This window comes from Lethenteron reissneri, chromosome 34, assembly GCF_015708825.2.
Source record: "Lethenteron reissneri isolate LAM-NWPU_2019-01 chromosome 34, ASM1570882v1, whole genome shotgun sequence".
Taxonomy (NCBI): domain Eukaryota; kingdom Metazoa; phylum Chordata; class Hyperoartia; order Petromyzontiformes; family Petromyzontidae; genus Lethenteron; species Lethenteron reissneri.
Window position 1 is genome coordinate 5,928,145 of NC_083812.1, and position 22,673 is coordinate 5,950,817.

The 22,673-nt window shown below is 50.5% G+C and overlaps 1 protein-coding gene across 15 annotated transcripts in view; it reads right to left on the reverse strand.

Moving 5' to 3' along the window:
- LOC133350601 (transcription factor 7-like 2) overlaps positions 1-22,673 on the reverse strand; it is a 162,004-nt gene that overhangs the window by 13,958 nt on the left and 125,373 nt on the right. For 7 of the 15 annotated variants that reach the window (XM_061565108.1, XM_061565109.1, XM_061565114.1 and 4 more), the window contains 7 exons: positions 17,573-17,702; positions 15,610-15,688; positions 13,370-13,456; positions 6,677-6,838; positions 5,061-5,220; positions 4,387-4,494; positions 3,260-3,362 (listed from right to left, as the gene is read on the reverse strand). In XM_061565108.1, the coding sequence (XP_061421092.1) occupies positions 3,260-3,362; positions 4,387-4,494; positions 5,061-5,220; positions 6,677-6,838; positions 13,370-13,456; positions 15,610-15,688; positions 17,573-17,702 (829 nt within the window). The remainder of the gene's footprint in view (positions 1-3,259; positions 3,363-4,386; positions 4,495-5,060; positions 5,221-6,676; positions 6,839-13,369; positions 13,457-15,609; positions 15,689-17,572; positions 17,703-22,673) is intronic. The other 8 variants (XM_061565116.1, XM_061565111.1, XM_061565113.1 and 5 more) reach the window with 5 other exon arrangements.

Here is a 22,673-nt window from a genome sequence, read left to right on the forward strand (position 1 = left end):
CACCCGCAGGGGGTGGGTGGGTGTTGGGGGGGGGTGGGAACTCGTGCCACGCGTGCAGAAAGAGACGCGCGCAAGCAACGCGCACAGATGCGAACGCGAGTGCAGGGGGGCGGGGGGGCATGCGGGCAGCGAACGACAGAAAAATCGATAAATTACAACAACAACAAAAATTCAAACGCGAGGAGATATTGAGAGCCATCCCCTCCTCGTTTTGTAAGGGGGGAGGAGCGTGCCACCGGAAGATTGTAACCAGGGGGAGAGGAGTTTGAGACGGGTGTGATAGTTGAGAATTAAAAAGAAAAACTGAAACGGATAGGGCATTGACGACCAGCGCCGGGGGGGGGGTGGGGGTCGTATCTCCCTCTCCCACATCGACCGATTCCGCCGCATCCATCCAAGCATCTTCAGTTGTGCCTCCGAAATAAAAATCTGTCCTCGAGCAGCCGCAGCAGCCCGTGGCTTCTCGGCCGACCTGGGAGCCGTCTCCAGTCGCTTGCTCCAAAGTCTCGTGCCGTTTCGGGTTTGCAGCGCAGGTTCAGAGCGGCACGGGTTGGTTGGCTGTGCCAACAGACAGCCACGTCTGGCACGTCCAAATAAAGCCCAGCGCCTCGCAGACGTGAGGGTGGGCATTTTACCGACCGGTACCCTCTGCATTCTCCTCGTAGATTACAAAGTGGAACCAGCAGAAGCGGAGGTTGCGACGCTGACTTTGGCCCGTGGAAAAGGCTGCATCTTAGCAGAGTCGGCCTTCACACCATAGTGCAGCTTTTGGTGCCATAACACATGAGTGAAACAACGCAGGTGGTTTTTTTCATATTTGCAGTTTTGTCATCAGGTTAAGCAGTTTCTATTTCATACACGGACGAGTTGTACCATTACGGAAGGTGCAATGCCAAAGCATTGTCCATGGAATAGGGTGGAACTTATCGCCGGAGGGATCTATGTCACTGTCCAGCTATGTGAACCTCGTGGTAGGTTCTACTGACCCAGTAGGAAGGAGCAGAGCAAAAATCCGAGACTCTGAAGTTGAGTTTTTGTCCAGAAGGTATGAAGATTAATCAGAAATGCATTGTCAGCATAGTCGAAAACGGTCAACAGCTGACCTGCCACTGGCAATGCCAAAGGCATTCGAGCAACTGGCAATGACCCAATTAATTGAGATGAAGAAGAGGGCCAGGGTGAGCATGAAGCATTGCTTGTCGCCCAACAATGTCCTGCAAGATCCAGATAGGTTCCTACCCATCCAGACAAACGATGCTGACAGAGTGCAGGTCATGGCTGCGGTGAATTAAGAAAGATGGAGTGTCCCGACCCATATGGCTCTCAAAGCCTTCCACAGAAAGCCTCCCTGTCCAGAGAGGTGAACGCAGCCTTCGTGTCGATGTACGTGATGCGCAGGGGGGGTCTGTTGAACTCACGGTGGCGCCGGAAGAGAAGACAGAAAGCCAGGATTGTGTCCGTCGTGGTCGATCGCCCCTTTTTGCAAACCCAAGACCCATGCTGGTGTTTCTATTTGGTGTTTGAACACCTTAACACCTGTTTCATTGCCAGAAAGGGTAAAACCTATTCTTATTTTTCATACTATGATACTAGCAAAAGAGGCCCCATGATATAGCTGCTCACCCTGAGCTTCAAATGCTGGGATATGTGCATTGTCTTTGTACTATTCACCAGTCAACACACTGGTGAGATTAGGCCATAAAGAAGGCTGTCTCTGGTGTAGGCCAATCAGATTAAAAGACAAACGCATATATAATAATCAGAGCACGTTTGTTTGCATGTTCATCACAAGCACTGTGTGGTTAATGCAGACTGAAAGCTACCAAATCGACCTTTTACTTCGCTTTAATAATGCATTTTAGTCTGCACTTTCCATTCAGTGCGAACTGCAAACGGAGCAGATTTTGTTGTTGTTGTCGAGCCCTGCCAGCGTATCTGCTGAGAAACAACCAAGGAATGGAACCACACCCCAAGGGGACATCTGTCAAGGACATGGAGGGATGACGTCCGTGTACGTGAAGGTGGTGGATCGGTTGGTGGACGTTTGTTTGTGTGTATGTACGCACATTGAACTTCTTTCGGCACCGTACGTAGCCAATCGTGCTCATCGAAAGTGCGGGATCGTAAGTTCCTGGGGAGAGGTGATGGCGACTTGGGAAGGGCTTCATCCAACAGTGGACTGATGGTAGTTCTTAGCGCACTTTGGTTCTTAGCGCATGACCCAGTGCAATTCCTGCTCATGGGCCAACACCAGCAACTGATGAATATCTTCTTATTCTTTTTTTTAACAGAGTTACTGAGCCGCAGGCCCAAAGGGCCAAAACGTCACGTGACTGTAACAAAGAGTACTAGTGCCAGGGTCATAATAAGGGTTAACACGTTTCATGAACTGAGCAAGGTCATAAGAGCTTGGGATGAGAGACTATGGGAGGGAATTCCAGAGCGGAGCAGTGTGAAGGGAAAGAAAGGAGCGTTGTGACCTGTAATGTCGCGAGTGGTTAGGTGGGTGAAAGTGTGAACGGTGTAAATTGGTGGATGAGCGAGTTAATGAGTGGGTGAGTAAGAGGTCGAGCGAGAGCGTGGAAAAAAAACGAGTAAATGAGTGGGTGAGCGAGAGCGCGTGTGAATAAGCGGTGGACTGTCAGATGTGAGAGGCAAGGACTCTCTCTCTCTGAAGACATGGGTCCCCTGCAGTTGGACTTGATCTGGGGGAAGGAGGTTGTAGATTACAAAAGAGAAGTGACCCCGGGGACAAGACGAAGCAAAACTGAAAACACCACGCGCGGGAAAGCTGCACGTAAAATGCATCTCGCATCAAACCGAGCGCAAGTTCCAGCAGAGTGTGCGGAGTGCATTGTCGTAGAATTTTGCAGTGGACACCTCAACAAGTGAAGATTAGATTACACGCGCGCACACACACACGGAGTGAACACGCCAGTGTGTGCAGACTCAAGCGTGTGGAGAGTGTGTGCGCACAGATGCTTCGAGGAAGCCGAGGTCTGTCGAGTTCATTTGGTGTAAAGTACAACGTGCAAGATTGTCTCCTGTTACTGCTGGTTGCTGCTCGATTGAGTGCTCTTACGTGTGGGCGTGTTAGCGTGACAATGTACGGCATGGTGTTGTCGCATTGGCAATCTATGCGGCGTACAAGTGCAGTGCGCGCGAGTGCTGTGTGCGTCGACGCTGGGTGTGCGCAGACACGTGCACCACACGTGTGTGGTGTGTGCAGGGTGCTGGTGTGCGGTGCTGGTTGTGTTACCCATGCTGTGTGCCACGTGCTGTGCGCTGCACAGGGCGACTGTGGAGGGCTGACCTGACACTTCCACCTGCTGCTTCTCCCGCCTTCTCTTCTTCCTCTTTCCCTGCCGGGTGGCAGAAACATTGCCAGAACCATCACAAATACATGGCAAACGCCACGAGCCTCCCGGTGGCACAAGAGGGCACACGCGATCGCGCTCAACTCCCCGTGCTTTCGTGCACGCGAAGTTGAGGCGAGCACAGCTGGATGTGCGGGTCACAAAATAGGGTCAACATCCAGTCACGGACACCCACCCACCCCCCCCCCCACCTGATTTCTAATGGACTCTCCATTGGTTCTGCTCAACAGATGATCGAATAGTGTAATTGAAGGCTCTGTATCTTATGGTGGAAAGTTATTTTTTTTTTAAAGAAGCGTACTGTGATTGGTGGGAGACGTATAGAGGTTTTTATCTATAGACTATCCCTATCATTTTTGTGTTTTATCAAAAAAAAATGATCATTGTATGTGTGTATATATATATACATACACACACACACACACGAGTTAGACCATTGAATCCGCTTCAATAGAAGCATTATGAACTATTTACGATGCGTGCTAGTTTCCCCAAAACCATGCGCTCCTCTTCCTTTCCTCTGCAGCGTGTACTACTTCCGACCACACAGCAACTCTTCAGGCTCAACTCTGAATCTCTGCGCGCACACTTGGCCAAAAGGGAACAATGAAGGTTGGCGTTTGTGAGCAGCACCGGCCACGACAGTCGGCATCACCGAGCGTGACGGATCTGCCGCTTGTTCGATTCCCGCTCACGGCCACCCCTAGGTCGACTCAGCCTCAATTGAGTCCACGGTGCGATGTGCAAAAACATCGCCACTCGGGAGACAAAGGTGGCCGGGCACGGTGCTGGCCACCCAACCCCTTCGTGTGCCGTACCAGCCTTCAGGAGGTGCTCGCGAACAGTACTTGCCTCAACAAGCCTGTTAAGGCTAAACGGGGGATCTTTGTCTGTGCGTGTGCACTTCACGGGACGTCTTGGTGGCTCTAACGGTGCGCTGCATGCGTCTTAAGGGTACGACGACTGACTCTGGTGCGTGCGTGACTGCGCCTGCATGCGTGAGACTCACATAGTTGTCGCGTGCGGACCAGCCTGGGTACAGCTGCATGTGCAGCTGCCTCTCCTTACGAGCCAGCTCGTAGTACTTGGCCTGCTCCTCCCGGGACAGCGCGTGCCACTGCGGCCATCGACAAAGAAGAGACGTTAGATCTGGAGCGGTGACGGCGTGAAGTCGGTCGCGCTCGGTACCACACGGAGCCCTCTGGTCCTGTGGCCACGACTCCATCTCTGGCAGCGGTGGTGGTGGAGTGTACAGTGGTGGTGGTGGAGTGTAGTGGTGGTCTGCAGAAACGCTTTAGCTGTCGGACTTTTGTTTAACACTTGCCACCAGCACTCAATTATTTTCGTTATATCACCCACAAGTCCACAGCCGGGGCATAATGAGTTTTTAAAGAACTTTATGCCATTTATACACTAAACTTTCCTCCATTATCACGTCGCCACTAGGAAATCTCATGACGTGTCGGGGCACGGCAGAGCCTGCATATCTACAGCCACGGGAACTGAATTCAGTTCCTGAAGTAGCTCCCCCAGAACATGGGAGCGAAACGTCGGGCAACCACGGCGAACAACAAACGCATCGTAGAGAGATCTCCGCCGGCGTCATCACAACGGTTGTTATTGTTGTGGCGGTAGTTATTTGGTTGCGGGGTGCCGCACGTGTGTGGGATCGTCGGACCGTACCCGCCGGCCCAGGATCTGGTTGATGGCGGCGCTCTCCTTGAGTGTGCACTCGGCCACCACCTTGGCGCGCATCTCCTTCATGTAGAGCATGAACGCGTTCAGCGGCTTCTTGATGTGCGGTTTCTTGTCCGCGTCGCGCTTTTCCTCCGCCGCCTTCCTGCTTCCCCCCGCCCGGCAATCGCATCGTGAGCGGCAGGACGAGGGGGGGAAGGGAAGGGGGAAGGGGCGCGTTTACCCCATATAGCAAAAGAGCGGCAAGCGCGCCAGCGCATGTCCTCGAACCGCACCGCGTCACTTCCACCGGCGATTGGTGCGAGCGGGTAATTGCAGGGCTGCGCCTTTTGGCTGTGCGGTTTACTGCCAAGTTTTGGGAGTAGGGGTGCGATGAAGATGATGATGATCATGCCGCTACTACGTGCAATCCCAACGGAGCAATTTTCCGGTTAGGCTTCACGGCAATGGGACAGTTTGGCTAATAACATTCATATTGTATGGCGGGGGGGAGGGGGTGGCAATGGGACAGTTTGGCCAATAACATTCATATTGTATGGCGGGGGGGAGGGGGTAGCAATGGGACAGTTTGGCCAATAACATTCATATTGTATGGTGGGGGGGGGGGGGGGGGGGGCAATGGGAGGAAACCAGGGAACCCCATAGAGAACGCACACAGAACGCGTGGAAGGCACACAAACTCCACGCAGGAAGGCGGTAATTGAACAGCCCCTCACCCCCCCACCCCCCTTCTTGATCTGAGGTACAAATAATACATTGCCTATATTTTACCGAATCACTGGAAGGTGGTGGCAGTGGTGGGGGGCGAATCAATTCACGCCTCATTATCACATTATTTTAAAAAAATCAAGATCCCCTGTGCAGCTTTATTCACCACTCGGGGCAAGTGCTGGAAGCGAGAACCACCGATCAAGGTGGGCATGCAGTGACCATCACGACTTCCCGGATGTTGCACCACAGGCACACGGACATAGTTCATACAAACAATGAACGCAACGTTGTGACGATTAAAATAGATTACTATTGCGCTCGCCAGCATGAATATGAGAAACCATTAGTCTCAATTTCTATCCACGGGCACAGGCAGCTGGGTCACGAGAATTCTGTACAGTGACGCCAGGTGCAACATTCACCACAATGGCAAAGTGATTTTTTTTTATCCAATTGTGACATTAATTGAATCGAGGAGAGTGAATCATGACTCCTGACATGTGTGCCGTGTGTGTGTGTGCGTGAATTACACTGGGAGGAGCGGTGGCGCAGTGGTTAGGGTATTGCAACATGAAACTAGCAAGCCGAGTTGAATTCCCAGCCATGTCTAACGTTAGGTGGGCCAGTGATTATGCAAAACGGTAACATCGTCCGCCCTTCATCAACTCACAGTGACAAGCGTGGCAAAGTATGGCCAATTAACTCGCATGACCAATGTGGTGTCGGGGGGGGGGGGGTGGAGAGGCCTTTAACCGAGTAGCAGATTGACCAAGGGCTGTGGCTGGGTATCGACCTCGGTGTTTGCGAGTTTATAGCGCTGCCCGGGTGGGGGGGCTAACCACTGCACCGCCGTTCCACCCCTGACACGTTGTCCCGGCCACACACGAACGAACCAGTTTTGTGGATGTTGGCTGGGTTGAGGGACCCTCCACGGGACTACGTACATGCTGTTGCTGTGCGACGACTCCGGCTTGAGGCTAGGGGCGACTATGGCTGGGTGTGGGATCCCGGTTGGGTGCAGCCCATGGTGGGACGGGACCAGGTGCGACGGAAACCTGCGGCAGCGAGAATCGACACCGGGCGAGAGAGTTCACCGCGGCGGCAACACAAAGACAACCGTACGAGCGAGACGCGGCAGGGAGGCCCGTGCGGCACCGCGATCGCCGACGAGCGCCGGCGCACGACCGCCGGCGCACGACCGCCGCGTCACACGTGACGAGACTGCGAGCCAGGGCTCGCGGTTTCAACCGAGCTGGCCCCACGCGGGCGCACGTTACCACGGCGGGGCGGTAACTCGTGCCGCGCAAGCTAAACCCTTATTCCCGCTCCAGTGACGTACGTGTGTGTGTGTGCGTGCGTGTGCACGTCATCATTTTTTTTCCCCCGATTCCGTTGCGTGCAGGTGGGCGTGTGGCACAGTTTTGGTGCCGGCTATCGTAGAGTGCGCCATCGTGTCGCCACGCTTCTCTGCAGCGAGTGCGACGTCGTTCAAATAAAAAAAGTGGCGCTATGCCTCCCCGAACGCCGAGCCGATTGCGGATTCCGAGAGTCAGCGGTGAACAGGACCCACACCCTGCAACTGGCAGACGTCTCAGAACGGGAAAGGGTTAACCCTTTCCCGCTCTCTTAACCCTTTCCCGCTCTCTTAACCCTTTCCCGTTCTCTTAACCCTTTCCCGTTCTCTTAACCCTTTCCCGTTCTCTTAACCCTTTCCCGTTCTCTTAACCCTTTCCGCTCTCTTAACCCTTTCCCGCTCTCTTAACCCTTTCCCGCTCTCTTAACCCTTTCCCGCTCTCTTAACCCTTTCCCGCTCTCTTAACCCTTTCCCGCTCTCTTAACCCTTTCCCGCTCTCTTAACCCTTTCCCGCTCTCTTAACCCTTTCCCGCTCTCTTAACCCTTTCCCGTTCTCTTAACCCTTTCCCGCTCTCTTAACCCTTTCCCGCTCTCTTAACCCTTTCCCGTTCTCTTAACCCTTTCCCGCTCTCTTAACCCTTTCCGCTCTCTTAACCCTTTCCCGCTCTCTTAACCCTTTCCCGTTCTCTTAACCCTTTCCCGCTCTCTTAACCCTTTCCCGCTCTCTTAACCCTTTCCCGCTCTCTTAACCCTTTCCCGTTCTCTTAACCCTTTCCCGTTCTCTTAACCCTTTCCCGTTCTCTTAACCCTTTCCCGTTCTCTTAACCCTTTCCCGCTCTCTTAACCCTTTCCCGTTCTCTTAACCCTTTCCCGCTCTCTTAACCCTTTCCCGCTCTCTTAACCCTTTCCCGTTCTCTTAACCCTTTCCCGCTCTCTTAACCCTTTCCCGCTCTCTTAACCCTTTCCCCTCTCTTAACCCTTTCCCGTTCTCTTAACCCTTTCCCGTTCTCTTAACCCTTTCCCGTTCTCTTAACCCTTTCCCGTTCTCTTAACCCTTTCCCGCTCTCTTAACCCTTTCCCGTTCTCTTAACCCTTTCCCGCTCTCTTAACCCTTTCCCGCTCTCTTAACCCTTTCCCGCTCTTAACCCTTTCCCGTTCTCTTAACCCTTTCTCCGGTCTCTTAAACCCTTTCCCGTTCTCTTAACCCGTTTCCCGCGCTCTTAACCCTTTCCCGCTCTCTTAACCCTTCCCTCTCTTACCCTTCCCGCTCTCTTAAAAAACCCGTTCCGCTTCTCTTAAACCTTCCCGTTCTCTTAACCCTTTCCCCGTTCTCTTAACCCGTTCCCGTTCTCTTAACCCTTCTTGCCCGTTCTCTTAACCCTTTCCCCGTTCTCTTAACCCTTTCCCGTTCTCTTAACCCTTTCCCGTTCTCTTAACCCTTTCCCCGTTCTCCTTAACCCGTTCCCCGCCTCTCTGAACCCTATTCTCCCGTTCTCTTAACCCTTGCCCCGCTCTCTTAACCCTTTCCGTTCTATTAAACCCTTCCGTTCTCTTAACCCTTCCCGTTCTCTTAAACCCTTTCCCGTTCTCTTAAACCCTGTCCCGTTCTCTTAACCCTTTCCCCGTTCTCTTAACCCTTTCCCCGTTCTCTTAACCCTTTCCCCCGTTCTCTTAACCCTTCCCCCGTTCTCTTAACCCTTTCCCAGTTCTCCTTAACCATTTCCCAGCTCTCTTAAAAAAACCCTTTCCCTTCTCTTAACCCTTTCCCGTTCTCTTAACCCTTTCCCGTTCTCTTAACCCTTTCCCGCTCTCTTAACCCTTTCCCGTTCTCTTAACCCTTTCCCGTTCTCTTAACCCTTTCCCGTTCTCTTAACCCTTTCCCGTTCTCTTAACCCTTTCCCGTTCTCTTAACCCTTTCCCGTTCTCTTAACCCTTTCCCGTTCTCTTAACCCTTTCCCGTTCTCTTAACCCTTTCCCGTTCTCTTAACCCTTTCCCGTTCTCTTAACCCTTTCCCGCTCTCTTAACCCTTTCCCGCTCTCTTAACCCTTTCCCGCTCTCTTAACCCTTTCCCGCTCTCTTAACCCTTTCCCGTTCTCTTAACCCTTTCCCGTTCTCTTAACCCTTTCCCGTTCTCTTAACCCTTTCCCGCTCTCTTAACCCTTTCCCGCTCTCTTAACCCTTTCCCGTTCTCTTAACCCTTTCCCGCTCTCTTAACCCTTTCCCGTTCTCTTAACCCTTTCCCGCTCTCTTAACCCTTTCCCGTTCTCTTAACCCTTTCCCGTTCTCTTAACCCTTTCCCGCTCTCTTAACCCTTTCCCGTTCTCTTAACCCTTTCCCCCTCTTAACCCTTTCCCGTTCTCTTAACCCTTTCCCGTTCTCTTAACCCTTTCCCGTTCTCTTAACCCTTTCCCGTTCTCTTAACCCTTTCCCGTTCTCTTAACCCTTTCCCGTTCTCTTAACCCTTTCCCTTCTCTTAACCCTTTCCCGTTCTCTTAACCCTTTCCCGTTCTCTTAACCCTTTCCCGTTCTCTTAACCCTTTCCCGTTCTCTTAACCCTTTCCCTTCTCTTAACCCTTTCCCGTTCTCTTAACCCTTTCCCGTTCTCTTAACCCTTTCCCGCTCTCTTAACCCTTTCCCGCTCTCTTAACCCTTTCCCGTTCTCTTAACCCTTTCCCGTTCTCTTAACCCTTTCCCGTTCTCTTAACCCTTTCCCGTTCTCTTAACCCTTTCCCGTTCTCTTAACCCTTTCCCGTTCTCTTAACCCTTTCCCGTTCTCTTAACCCTTTCCCGTTCTCTTAACCCTTTCCCGCTCTCTTAACCCTTTCCCGCTCTCTTAACCCTTTCCCGCTCTCTTAAGAGAACGGTGCCGACTTTGGCAGGAGCCATCGATGGGATTGAGGGGATTGAGGGGATCGAGGTGCGCGTGCGTCGCGACACCGTTGGACCTTCGCCGGGCGCGCCAGTGCGGGAAGTACACGGCGGGGGGAAAAAAAAAGGTACGGTGCATTTGTTTTCGTGATTAAATAAAAAGCGTCTGCTCTAACTAATTGCTATGTTAAACGTCGTTTGTGGCCGCGCCCAGACATCTACCGCTCGCCGGGAAGGGCAGGGAAGGGATGGGTGGGGGATGGGGGCCTGACGGCCCGTGCAGCGTAGGGACCTGGTGGCTGGGTCCCTGTGCCGATTCTGGGTCACAACCGGCCCATCAGAGCACGGCTTCCAGTGGCCTTGAAAAACAAACCAATAGCACTGGGTCTCCCACAGTCGTCCTTGCATCAACCGTGCCACGCAGTCCGTCTTTTCTTCCAATTTCCCAGTCGTATTTAAGCACCGATGCTTGCGGCCGTACAGCAGAAATTTTTAATGAGGCACTTCATTGGCTTCTCGTGCACATTTAGCTATGTTAAACGTCGTTTGTGGCCGCGCCCAGACATCTACCGCTCGCCGGGAAGGGCAGGGAAGGGATAGGTGGGGGATGGGGGCCTGACGGCCCGTGCAGCGTAGGGACCTGGTGGCTGGGTCCCTGTGCCGATTCTGGGTCACAACCGGCCCATCAGAGCACGGCTTCCAGCGGCCTTGAAAAACAAACCAATAGCACTGGGTCTCCCACAGTCGTCCTTGCATCAACCGTGCCACGCAGTCCGTCTTTTCTTCCAATTTCCCAGTCGTATTTAAGCACTGATGCTTGCGGCCGTACAGCAGAAATTTTTAATGAGGCACTTCATTGGCTTCTCGTGCACATTTAGCTGCGTTTCACGAGGCAGAATCACTTTTAATACAAAGGTAATGATGTGCTTAATTGTCTGAATGAGGTATATTACTAAAACTCCCCTATGGATGCAGCACATTAAATCGCAAAGCCTCGTTAGTGCCAAGGAGAAAAAAATAAAAAATAAACGGTAAGTAGCTTTAAACATATTCATTCATGTAGAGTAAAACAACTATTTTCGTGTGTGCGTGTAACCAGTGTGTGCGTGCTCACACACGTATTGTGCAACATCCTCGTGTGCGTATTGGGCAGCAGAGTCCCGCGTGTGTCCGGGGCGAGTGTTTACAAGTGCGGGTCGGAGGTTCATGCTGTGCTTTGCAATCGCATGTCCGTGGGTTCAATCCTGGGTCACGTGCCACACTGATGAAATACTCACCGCACGCTACGCCTGCCTTAAAGTGGATTTCGGATTAGCACGGTTTGGCTACGTACGGCGCGAAAGAAGCTCGACGGTCGTACATACAAAGTCGGCTCTCGCCAACAGCTCTGAAGCCGACGGACTAAGGGGGGGGGGGGGGGCGGCAATGAAAGCCAGGCCTCCCTGTCTGAGCTCAACCCCAGCAGCAAGTGCCCCGAGAACGCCCGAGGTGTGCTCGCGACCATGGGGACAGGCAGGGGGTCGGCCCCGCACGCCCGCTCAGTGCAACTTACTTCCACCAACGGTGTTAATTGCATTTAATTAAATCGCCCGATGAATCAACGAGGCGTGGCGAAGCCCAACTGTGACGGGAAGCCCCCCTGCTGCCTAACGAAAACAAACACGCAGTGTGGGGCCCCACTAATTGCATTGCAATTAACTTTTAATGAGCCCGCAGGGTGTGGGAGAACTGAAGCTGGGACGCACGCGTGGGTCTGCACGACGTGCCCGACAGCGCGCACGCGGCGCTGCGTTTTGTCGGACAAGATGAATCATTAAACGAGACTCGGGTCCAAGGAAATCCACTTTCTTGTTTGCTGGATCAGTTGCGAGGTGCTTCGGGGCTCTTGAACCGAAAAGGAGAGTTTTCTGATTGCTGCATATTTTTACATCATTTCTTTTTTTTCCCCCCCGAGTGGAAATGTCTTGGGACAATAAATATATATTTTTTTTACTCTCTTGCGAGTCCCGCCCTTGCGTCTCTTATTGAAATGCATGGTCTAAACGCAAGTTAGTTTACAGCAACAGATGGCGAGTAAACTAATAATATACCAAAAGCCCAATGCCATATCTCAGTAATGTTTGACCATCTGAACACACTGCCAATGTGATTATTACGACAATCAACAACCACTCGCAACATACAACCGTGCCATGTTCCGCTCCATCTCAATATATTTTTTAAACCATTACATTATTATAGATTTAATTAAGTCGTAAGAGTGAACATTATTATAGATTTAATTAAGTCGTAAGAGTGAACATTATTATTGTTAATATTTGTTTTTGCTTTCACGCAATGACTACAAATTTCGAACATTAACGTTGGCCAAAACGGGAAAAGTTATTATCGCTCTGCGATGAGCTTAAGGTCAGAGCACACGTCTCTCTCTCTCTGCTGGCTCAAGATAAGGTCCCGCGGGGTTTTCAGTCCCCCAAACGACTGTTTCTGCATCTATTATTTCTCTATGAAATGTGACAGTTCTTCAAAAAAGTAACGACGTTTCAACGGCCTGTGTCCTGTTTATAAAAAAACAATGCCTTCTTGCGCAAAGGGAGCGTTGAAACAAAAAAAAAACGGAAAATAATTACAAAAATGTCACGTGTTTTAAGTCGGGGCAGCTGATCTATTTTCAATTTATGTCAGCAGGGAGATAAACAGAGCAATTTTAACCGGATCTCCGTGTTCCCAATAAGTTGCAAACAGCTTTAGAGTATTTTCAGCATAAGCAGTTCCTAAACTCCAGATCTCAGACTCTCTTCAAATAGGGTTGCCACCAATCCTGGTTTTCCCATATTCCCAGGATCATCCGCTTTTTGATGCAGCCGGCCTGAAAAATATGTGAGTCTTCCCAGAACATCAAACATCGACAGTCCCGGTTTATGTTGGTTACACATAGTTTCTCCCCTCTTCCGGTACCATGAGATATTCTTCTTCCCATGATGAGTTCCTTTTTTGTGTGTGTACCTCAGGAGGTGACAACCCTAACCGCAAGGGCCCAGGGTTTACAGTCTTTCCAGGATTTACCATTCGTACATTAAACCGTTTTAACGCACGCAGTCTACATCTGTCGAAAAGATGAAATGTAAAACGCCGAGCGTGATGTCCCAGCCCATTTTGAAAACTCATTTCTTTTGAACTGCTCAATAGTTTGTTCCCCCCCCCCCCGCACCTCCGATTAGCGCAGTTAGCTACGTACGGTTGCGAAAGAAGTTCAACATACGTAAACGTGCCTATGTGTAGGAGAGTGCGCGGCGGAGGAGAGCTGTGGTGCTGGCAGAGGGGAGAGTGCAGCGAGCAAGGGGATGAAGTCTGTGAACGTACCGGGACACGGGGGTGGAGACGGTGAGGGCTGTGGGGTACGGTGGCCGGAAGCCGGCAGTGCTGAGTGGGTAGAGGGGTTGCCCCTGCCTGTACGGCAACAAGCGCAGACAGCGTCATTCACACGCAGGTCCAGCTTGCACAGTTATAAGACAACACGAAGTTCCACATCCGCATAATCTTAAGACTTTGCGGAACAAGTGGCGTTAAAGCGAGCGCCTGCAACGGCCGGCATGGCACACGAGGGGGTGGGTGGCCAGCACCACGCCCGGCTGCCTTTGTCTCCCTTGTGGCGTTGTTTACACACCGCGCCAGCTAAAGTAAGAATTTGCCCAGAGCGGTGGCCAGGTCGACGTCTGTCGTTACAGACGCGCGTGCATGTGTGAGGTGCGCCAGGGTGGGAAGGGCCCCGATGCATTCCTTGCAGCAGGGGCCCCAAGCCAAGCATGCCATGCCACTGGCAGAGAAGGAGGTTGTGGGCACGGACTGCCGCTGGGGTAGCGTTTGCGCCGCGATGCACGGCATCGGCAAAAGGCTTTGAGGGATGCTCGGGTCACGGGGAGGAGGGGCAGTGAGAGGTTTTTTTTTGCGAACAAGATTAAGTGACCGTTTTTTTTTTTCCTCCCGTTTTATATGTCAAATCGGCAGGCCTCACCAACCGGCATTAATTTTACTCCGGACATGCAGCCTTTGCCGAGTAAAAATCAAGCACTTCATCAAGTATCTCATTGAATATCTGCAGATTTTAAATATGTTTGATCCAGCGGACCTTTGCCTTCCTGGGGCATCGTTCCAGATCCCCCCCGACTCGCCAAGCTCTGCAACGCGGGTTCCAAGGTTGTCATTTGCAGATGCTAACGTCGCCGTTTTTTCACCCCAGAATAAATATCTTAAATGCACGTATGAATAAATTATCAAACAAACATGGAACTAAATGCCATGTCCTCGTAAACCCGAGAAGAAAGATATTTTCATCAGCGCGCTCGTCAAATATTAATGACGCTAGGCAGCCTTGCACTTAGACCATCAAAGAGAAGCGAGCGGGATTGTGCTGTGATAAATTGAGCATTACCGGATAATTACTTGTGTAAAGGGCTGTAATTGCGACAGGGATTATAAGCCTTGACGTGCCGCGTGTGTGCGGAGTGTTAATGTGGGGGCCACCGCAACGGACGGAGGGCTTCTTTCCGCTCGCACAACCTCCAACGGCCGCGTCACTGGCACGCCTCTCTGCTCTGCGCCCATCCCACGCGCTCACTCAGTTTATTGCTCCTCATTCCGCCACCTTTATTATCTCGGAGGGCATCGGTCTTTAAGAGGCCCCCTCTTATTAATCTGCATTAGCGCCGCCTCGCGATTATGCATCGCGTCCTGCCAAGGACTGAACCGTACCCACCCAGCACCTTTCTCTGCCTGCGAGGGACGGGGGGGGGGTGAGGAATTTGCTTGCAAGAGGTGGGGGAGGGATTGCGTGCAGTCGCTGGATACAGCCACTTACATTTTCCTACTCCTTTGAGCGTGTGTGGTGTTCTTTACACGGCAATAGTTATTGGCAATTTCCAACTTAAGTGGTGACAGATTTTAAGAATTGGACCGTCATAAGGTGTTCTCATTCAAGCCACTCAAAACATTTGCCCATGTGTGTGCATATGCGTGCAGATAACACCTGACACGTGGATCAGAAAACAAAACAAACGAAAAGTACGGAGAGCACATTGATTGATGAGAAGAAAAGTGATAACAGAATTATCCTGGGCCTCCCATTAGGTCGACTCAGCCTTAGAATAGTACCTGGTGCGGTGCGTCATCAACATCGGCAATGGACAGACGACAACGACCGAGCGTATGGCGCTGTCCCACACCACCCCCTCACGCGTCATTCCGGTCTTAATAGGCGCGCACTTCCCTAACAGCACTCGCTCCCACACAGTGTTCTTGGCTATACAGGGAGATGTTGACCTTTGCACGTTGTGCATATCTCCCCCATTTTATGTGCGCTCGTGCAAGACGCACCAATGCTTGGCAGTTACGTAAACGCGCGCGTCTCATGAGCGTGTAGGTGGGCACACCTGTGTGCAGGCGTGTGTGCAGGCGTGTGTGCAGGCGTGTGTGCAGGCGTGTGTGCAGGCGTGTGTGCAGGCGTGTGTGCAGGCGTGTGTGCAGGCGTGTGTGCAGGCGTGTGTGCAGTTCCGTGTGTGCGTTCACGTGTGTGCGTTCACGTGTGATGGGGGCGTGTTACCCACCAGCACAGCGGGTGCGGTATTTGCCCCGGGAGGGAGTAATACGAAGCGAGGTCGGGGCCATGCGGAGGGCGAGGGATCCCTGCGAGCGGCAGCAACCACGAGGACGACGGACAGAGCAGCACACAGGGCAGAATCCGTTAAGACGGGCAAACATAACTTGAACCCCTTGACAGCGTTTCTCTCACGCTCGCTCTTGAACCGCAGCTGTGCCTTGTAAAAGAGAGCCACGCCAGCTCACATGGCCCTCACGGTAATGGTGTGGAGTTTCCGCTCGGTCAATAATTTTCGTATTGCGCGTTGACGTCACGAAGATGCGCGTGTTGTCTGGCCTGAGACTCTGCGGGGGATAAACAATCTGGCGCCTCTTGAGCCGCTGGCCCGGCACAGTCCCGGCACGGCACGGTTGCAAAGTGGAACAGAGGAGGTACACTCGGTGGCCCTCTCATGTGGTTGGAATAAACGTTCTGACTCGGTGATGTCTGAAGCTCTGGTTTAAAGATACCTCGATACTCATTTATTCTAGATTTGAAGCTTTCGTGACTGCAAGGATTCACACTCTTAGTTCTTTCGGTAAAGTCACGTAGGTAAAAAATGAAATAAAAATTAATAAAAAATAAAAACAATAAAATCACGACGTTTCGGAGGCAACACAAGCTTCCGTCTTCAGGTGAAACTGTCACAGCAAAAAATCTGTATGACAGTTTCACCTGAAGACGGAAGCTTGTGTTGCCTCCGAAACGTCGTGATTTTATTATTTTTATTTTTTATTAATTTTTATTTCATTTTTACCTACGTGACTTTACCGAAAAAACTAAGAGTATGGATACTAATTTAATTTAAAATCAAACCAACTTTTCACAGCTCTACAGGCAATGCAATATTCCTTGGTTGGCGAGTTTCGTCAAGAGTGTTGGGGAAAATATTCAAGGTGAACGGGACGGCGACTTCAAGCCATTCTCCATCACACCGCTTCAGAACATTCAAATTATTCTCAAGAAATCCTGAGGGGGCTCGCGTACAATCAATTCCTTTTAGGCATTTCAATTTGTGTCGAACATTATTCGTATTCAGGGAACATACCTCCTCGTATCGTAGCATTGCTTAGAATAAATTTCCCTCAAGTTATCGGGAAGAAAATTGAAATTACACACGCATGGAGAGACGTTGGTGGTTTTGTCGCAACAACATGGAGAGAGAGGAAAGAATAAACCACGCTGAAGTTGCAAGCGGAATCTTGAGGAACACCGTGAGCATGTTGAAATTTACTAGGCAAAGCATTGACGACCGATGACGAGTTAATAAAACTATTTAGTGACGCCCGGGATTCGCAAACAAAAAAAATTGTACGACGAAACTATTCACAAGCGCGAGCAGAAACTCCTATCGCCCCTTCACTGAAAGGAAAAAAAAACGTATCGCACAGGAGTTACTCATCAAGTATTGAGCCCTCGCTTACGACTGATCAACCCAGTCACCAGCAATAGTCTCTTTAATTAGTTCCAGGTCAGCGTGCTGATCAGACTCATTTCTCTTTAAAAGGTAGGCCTCGAGTATGATAATCCATCTTCTTGGTTCTTTCAGTAAAGTCATGTAGAAGGGAAATAATAAAAATAAAACATAATAAAATAATTCTCACGACGTTTCGGCTACAACGCAAGCAGCCGTCCTCAGGTGAAGAACCGGTCTGTCGGAAAGACAGACCTGTTCTTCCAAAGAACCAAGAAGATGAATCCCTACAGTCACAAAAGCTTTAAATCGAAATATGATAATCAACTTTGTTGAGCTGCCGTTTGTGGGCAGCTAGCTTATGAAAAGGAGCTACAAAGCTCAGTGGGGCCTTTTCCCTGCTCAAAGAAAAAGAGTACAGAGATTATGGAAAATGACTGGGACAGGTAGGCCAAGGGTAGAGGTGAGGGGGGGGGGTTGGTGGGGCCAGGGGCGGTCGTCCCCCGGCTCGTCTCACCTGTCTTGGGGTCGAGGTCTGCGAGGTGCGGCGAGGGAGTGCCCGGAGCGAAGTGCTCGTTGCTGTAGGCGAGCAGCGGCGTGAGCGGGTGCACGTGGTGGGGCGACTGCACCACCGGCACTTTGTTGGGCTGCAAGGCAAAACACGCGTTGCACACATGAGGGTTCGCTCGCTGCAAACGTCGAATCGGAGGTCAAAAAGTCGCCACACGCAACGTTTCTTGTCAAGCCACTGCTGGACGAGAGGCTCTCATCATGTCGTGAAGGTCGTGTGGGGTTATTTGACCATACTTCACCGTGCTGGTCAGTGCAAGTTGGCAAAGGCAGGGAGAAAAGACGTGGGTGTGTGGAAGTACAACAGTGGATTTTGCTGCGCTGAACAAACACAAATTACCGAGATCATATTCATTGCCGCCAACTCTCCGCTGCTCACAAGGCAGCACAGTCCGCACAGTCGCCTATAACACCTGTGAGTGTATGGTGGTCATCCATCCAAGAACTATCCAGGCTCAACTCGACTTAAGATTCTCAGATCTGACGACATCAGGCACATACAATTCAAAATACCTGTGTACAGAAGCGACCTGGCCACGATTGACCGCTCAACGAAGTGGCTTATCACGTGGAAATATATAGCACCAAAAAAAAAAACTCTAAACGCACGTTGATTCATAATGCGGAGGGAAAAACTGGAGGACCTGGAGAAAAATCCACACAACCACGGGGCGAGACACATGCAAACTCCAAATATACAGCAGGCGTCAGGGTTGGGATCGAACCCACAACCTCCTGTATACCAGGGCGAGGTAGTTAACATTATCCTAGTCACCTGGTTTACAGGGAACCTGGTATGGCGAGGCGGCGGTCGGAGTGCCTTCTTGAATACGGGGCATGCCGACGGCGACTGCCAACAGTAAACGGCCGCTTTGCGAAAGCGGACGCGCTTTGGAAACGTTGCGATATGAGCAGCAGCAGCAGTAGCGACCTCTCCACCACCGATGAACGTTTTGTAATCTCAGCACTACTTGCTGCATTGTTCAAGCAGTGTTATTTTTAATCATCACCCTTCTGATTTACTCTGAAATCAGTATTGAATTGGTTAAAAATCATTACGATTTAACGAAATGTATAACATTTGGATTTGTGCCTTTAACTCCCCCCACAGAAAAATAAGGCGATTGTAGTTTTCTTGCAGCACTGTATTCCAGTTATAATGCAAACCAACGCGTTCCTTTTAGCTCTGGGTACTCGACAATTAATTTCTGAAGACACCAGAAGATGCCTTGGGGGGGGCGGTGGGGGTTAACAGCAATGGACTTCTCCATTACAGCAACGATAATTGATTTAAAGGAGAAGTAGCAGTGCCTCATCCTAACAATGCAGGGGAACCAGAGGCAAGTGAACGGGTGACACACAAAGGAACTCTTCAGCCAATGTTTGCTCGGCCCGCTCATTCAAGCTCAAACTTCTAAACATCAAACAACCCGCACGCGCCGCCGAGCCAACAGCTGCCACGGCACTTAGCAACTGCAAAACATTCCCTCGACAACGATTATTGCGAATGTGCCCGATCACGGCAGACCTTGGAAATTAAAGAGGTTTGAAGCCTCGTTATGTGGTGCTTGGAAGGGAGAGACCGCTCGGAAACACCACATTTTTAAATCCTTTATATTAAGTTCACTTGCTTGCACGCTTACGACCGTGCAAATCTTTCGGTCGTTTTTTAACCCACTTCCCGTGATCCAATGGAGCTGACATTTTGCACAGACTCGTTGTGCGTGACAATTTCTTTTCGTGAAATTTCTTTTCCAAAATTTTACACTTTTTAGGTAAAAAAAATTATATTTCATTACCAATTGCTTAATGGTGGCAGGCAATCATCTGACCCATAGGTGGCAGCCATCTCAAGCCAGAGGACGAGAGGACTCTAGCCGCCCGTTTCAAAGACCAATGTGGGCTGGGTTGTGGCCCATTGAACACGTATATAAAGGATTTATAGTGAAAAACTTTGTTTGTACGGGTTAATTTTTTTGGTTTTACGTTGCAAGGTGGCTCAAAGATGGAACTCCAATACACTGACGGGTCCCTGAATCTATCTGTGTGGAGTTTGCAGTGTTAACCCCACACACCCACATGTGGTTTCTCCCACATGCCATTCATGAATCAAACTGGCCAAATATCCCAACGCAGAACCCCCCCCCCCCCTTCCTGAAAGAGAGCCCGACTCAATGGGGCTTTCCTGAGTAAAGGCCCTAATATCAACATGCTGTTAAAGTTGATTCATGCCGGTAATGACTGCCCGGTGTGTTCAGTGAACTCTGAACAATGCTGCTTGTCGAATCCACGTGTCCCAGTGCTCGCCCGTGTTAAAAGCCAAAGCCGTCCCCCCCCCCCCCCTTCATTCACGCCATAGCCGGGGCACTGCATGGGGAGGACTAGCCAAGAGAGTGACACACACACACTCACTCGCTTGAGAACACACACACGCGCACTCGCTTGAGAACGAGCCAGCTTGAGTCGTCATCACGTAATTATACACCTTTTAAGCAAGCAAACCTGACTTGAGGCGACAAAGCGGATTGAAGCTTGCGAGCCGTATTTATCCACACGCAAGCGCCACGCCTGTCACAGCGGCAGATAAAGTGTCACAAGTTAGCCTTGTGCACATGTCGGATCACGCTGTCGGAGCCACACGTTTATGGAATGCGTGCAAGAGAAAGAGGCCAGCCAGATGGACAAAAAACAGATAATCTAATACCATTAGTGTGGGCAAAAGCAATAAGTAACAATTTAGTCCTATGTCAATCAACTGGAGGATGAAGGCCTACTCCTACCATTGTGAGTCAAGTGGTTGTTTGACAAGACTTCACCAAGCTGGACAGTGCCGGCTAGTCAAGGGGAGGGAGGCCCAGGACCAGTTCAGACATGGCCATGTCCGTGAATCGCACACGAAAAGACATGCCGCTTTAACAGCTCAAGTCGCTCTTGCTTTTAAACCACATTCTCCCAGTGCATGCCTCCTTGTCTCTTCCTTCCTAGAACCGAGTCTCTGCTCTCTCTCTCTGCCTCCCAACGCCACTGCTCAAATGGGCGGAAACTCCATGCTTCATTTCGCAGCCCACATTGCAAACTCTCTTGGTCCTGTTTGAACCTCGGCTCACCTCATTCCGAAAGCTCAAGGTTAACTTATGAACCAACCTCCATTCACCCAGTTTATTACACAGCATCTGAGAACAAATCATCATAAATGTGCCCGATGTCTTTGTGTTGAACTTCTTTCGCACCGTACGTAGCCAACCGTGCTAATCGGTGGTGCGGGAACATCAGATCCCATCAGGTTTCAAGAAAGCCGCACAGGGTCTAGCCCAGCTAGTACTTGATTCGGTGCCCTACAGGGCTTGCCAGGTGCTGTAGGTGTAGAAGCTATGGAGGTGGCCAAAGGGGCAATGCAGTGCTGAGTGTGACCCCCCCCCATATCAGATGGGTGACGGGTTCTCTCTCTGGGTTCTCCAGTTTCCTTCCACATGCCAAAAAACGAATCGATGGGATTGGTCAAGCATCCGATTTGCAGGACCCTCTTGATAGAGCCATGGGACTGAGTGCGAGACTTTTCCGGGTAAACATTGGGCACGACTGAGAATACCAATGTGTACGTTTTAATATTTGGTTCATTCATCACCCTCTCGCCTCCGTGTATAACGACACGCTCAGAACTGTAAAATATTTACAGGAGCCTTTTGCTTTTTGATGTAATATTCTTCCGGATAATGCAGCGGTGTATCCGTCTCACAGTTTGACTGGGCGTAACAATGCATCCAAATCGTGCAAATTACAAAAATTGCCTTCCACTGCATTACCCTGCGAGATCTCAGCCTATTAACTCCTGCAAACCCCCCTCCCCCACACCGCTTCGGATTCTGGCGACGGACAGACAAGCGTTCAAAAGCAAAAAAAAACACACGTCGATTCTTGTCCAGAACATCTCGTAAAAGCAAAGTACGAGAACTGTATTTGTTTCTTTTGACGTGGTGGGGAGTAAAGAAAATTGAATGAGAAGATTAATAAAAACACCACATTTTTTAATGCTCTGTACACAATGTTCCTTTTAACGCATGCCACACGTACATGAGAGTGCATTAAAGCAGCATGAAGAGAAAATAAATGCGTGCTTAATTAGTCTGGCTACCTTAATAAGGCACAAAAAAAACCCTGCACTTGTAACTCCTCTTCCGTGAACATCGCTTCCAAACAGAAGCATACGCGGCCAGATAAGCGCTGATAACGAGATGCAACGTTTTCACGTGGCATCCCCGAAATTCAACGAGACGTTTCTAAAGCTTCTGTTTTTGCGCTAATAAAGACAATCGCACGCACATTTAGCTTCGCGTTTTTGGTACAACAGTCACGTTGTAATAATTCACGATGCAATGAACCCATTAACAAAAACCACAAATATTACTAAATCGCCTGCCCGTGCCTATTTCCGTACGAGAGTATCACGGGCGGAGGAGACGCGGAATATACTCGCACGTACATAAAAAAGCACGCACACAGAAACACGGGCACTCGAGCACACGAACACCGAGATTAAATTGAGCAACATGCTTACAATGAAAGCACGTCACAAATGTACCGATGTGGACGATATTGAATGCAAGTGGAAACAGGCAGAACATGAATGTAAAAGTCTTTCAGCTCCATCATCTTATCTTACATAAAAGCTGGAACAAATGATAAATATAAAATCGCTTCCAAACGCTCATGACACACGTGTCGAATCGACCATTTTCATTTCGTGAACTCTACCTGGTTGGCGTGACCCCTGCCAGAGAGCAACCGCTACATCGCCCAACAAGGAGTCGAATTGCGACCCCCCCCCACCGCCCCCAGGCCGTTACAACACTTCTTCGGTTAGGTTACGGAAGGGAATCATTACAGGGCTACGCACTACCGAGTAAACACCGCTCCAGGTGTATAACACAGCAATTTGTAAGGTGAGGAAAAAAACCCGTGCGAGTGGGAATCGAACTGGGGGTCACAGGGTTCGTAGCGCAGCGCGCTAACCACCGCACCGCTGCTCCCCACACACGCATAGACACTCG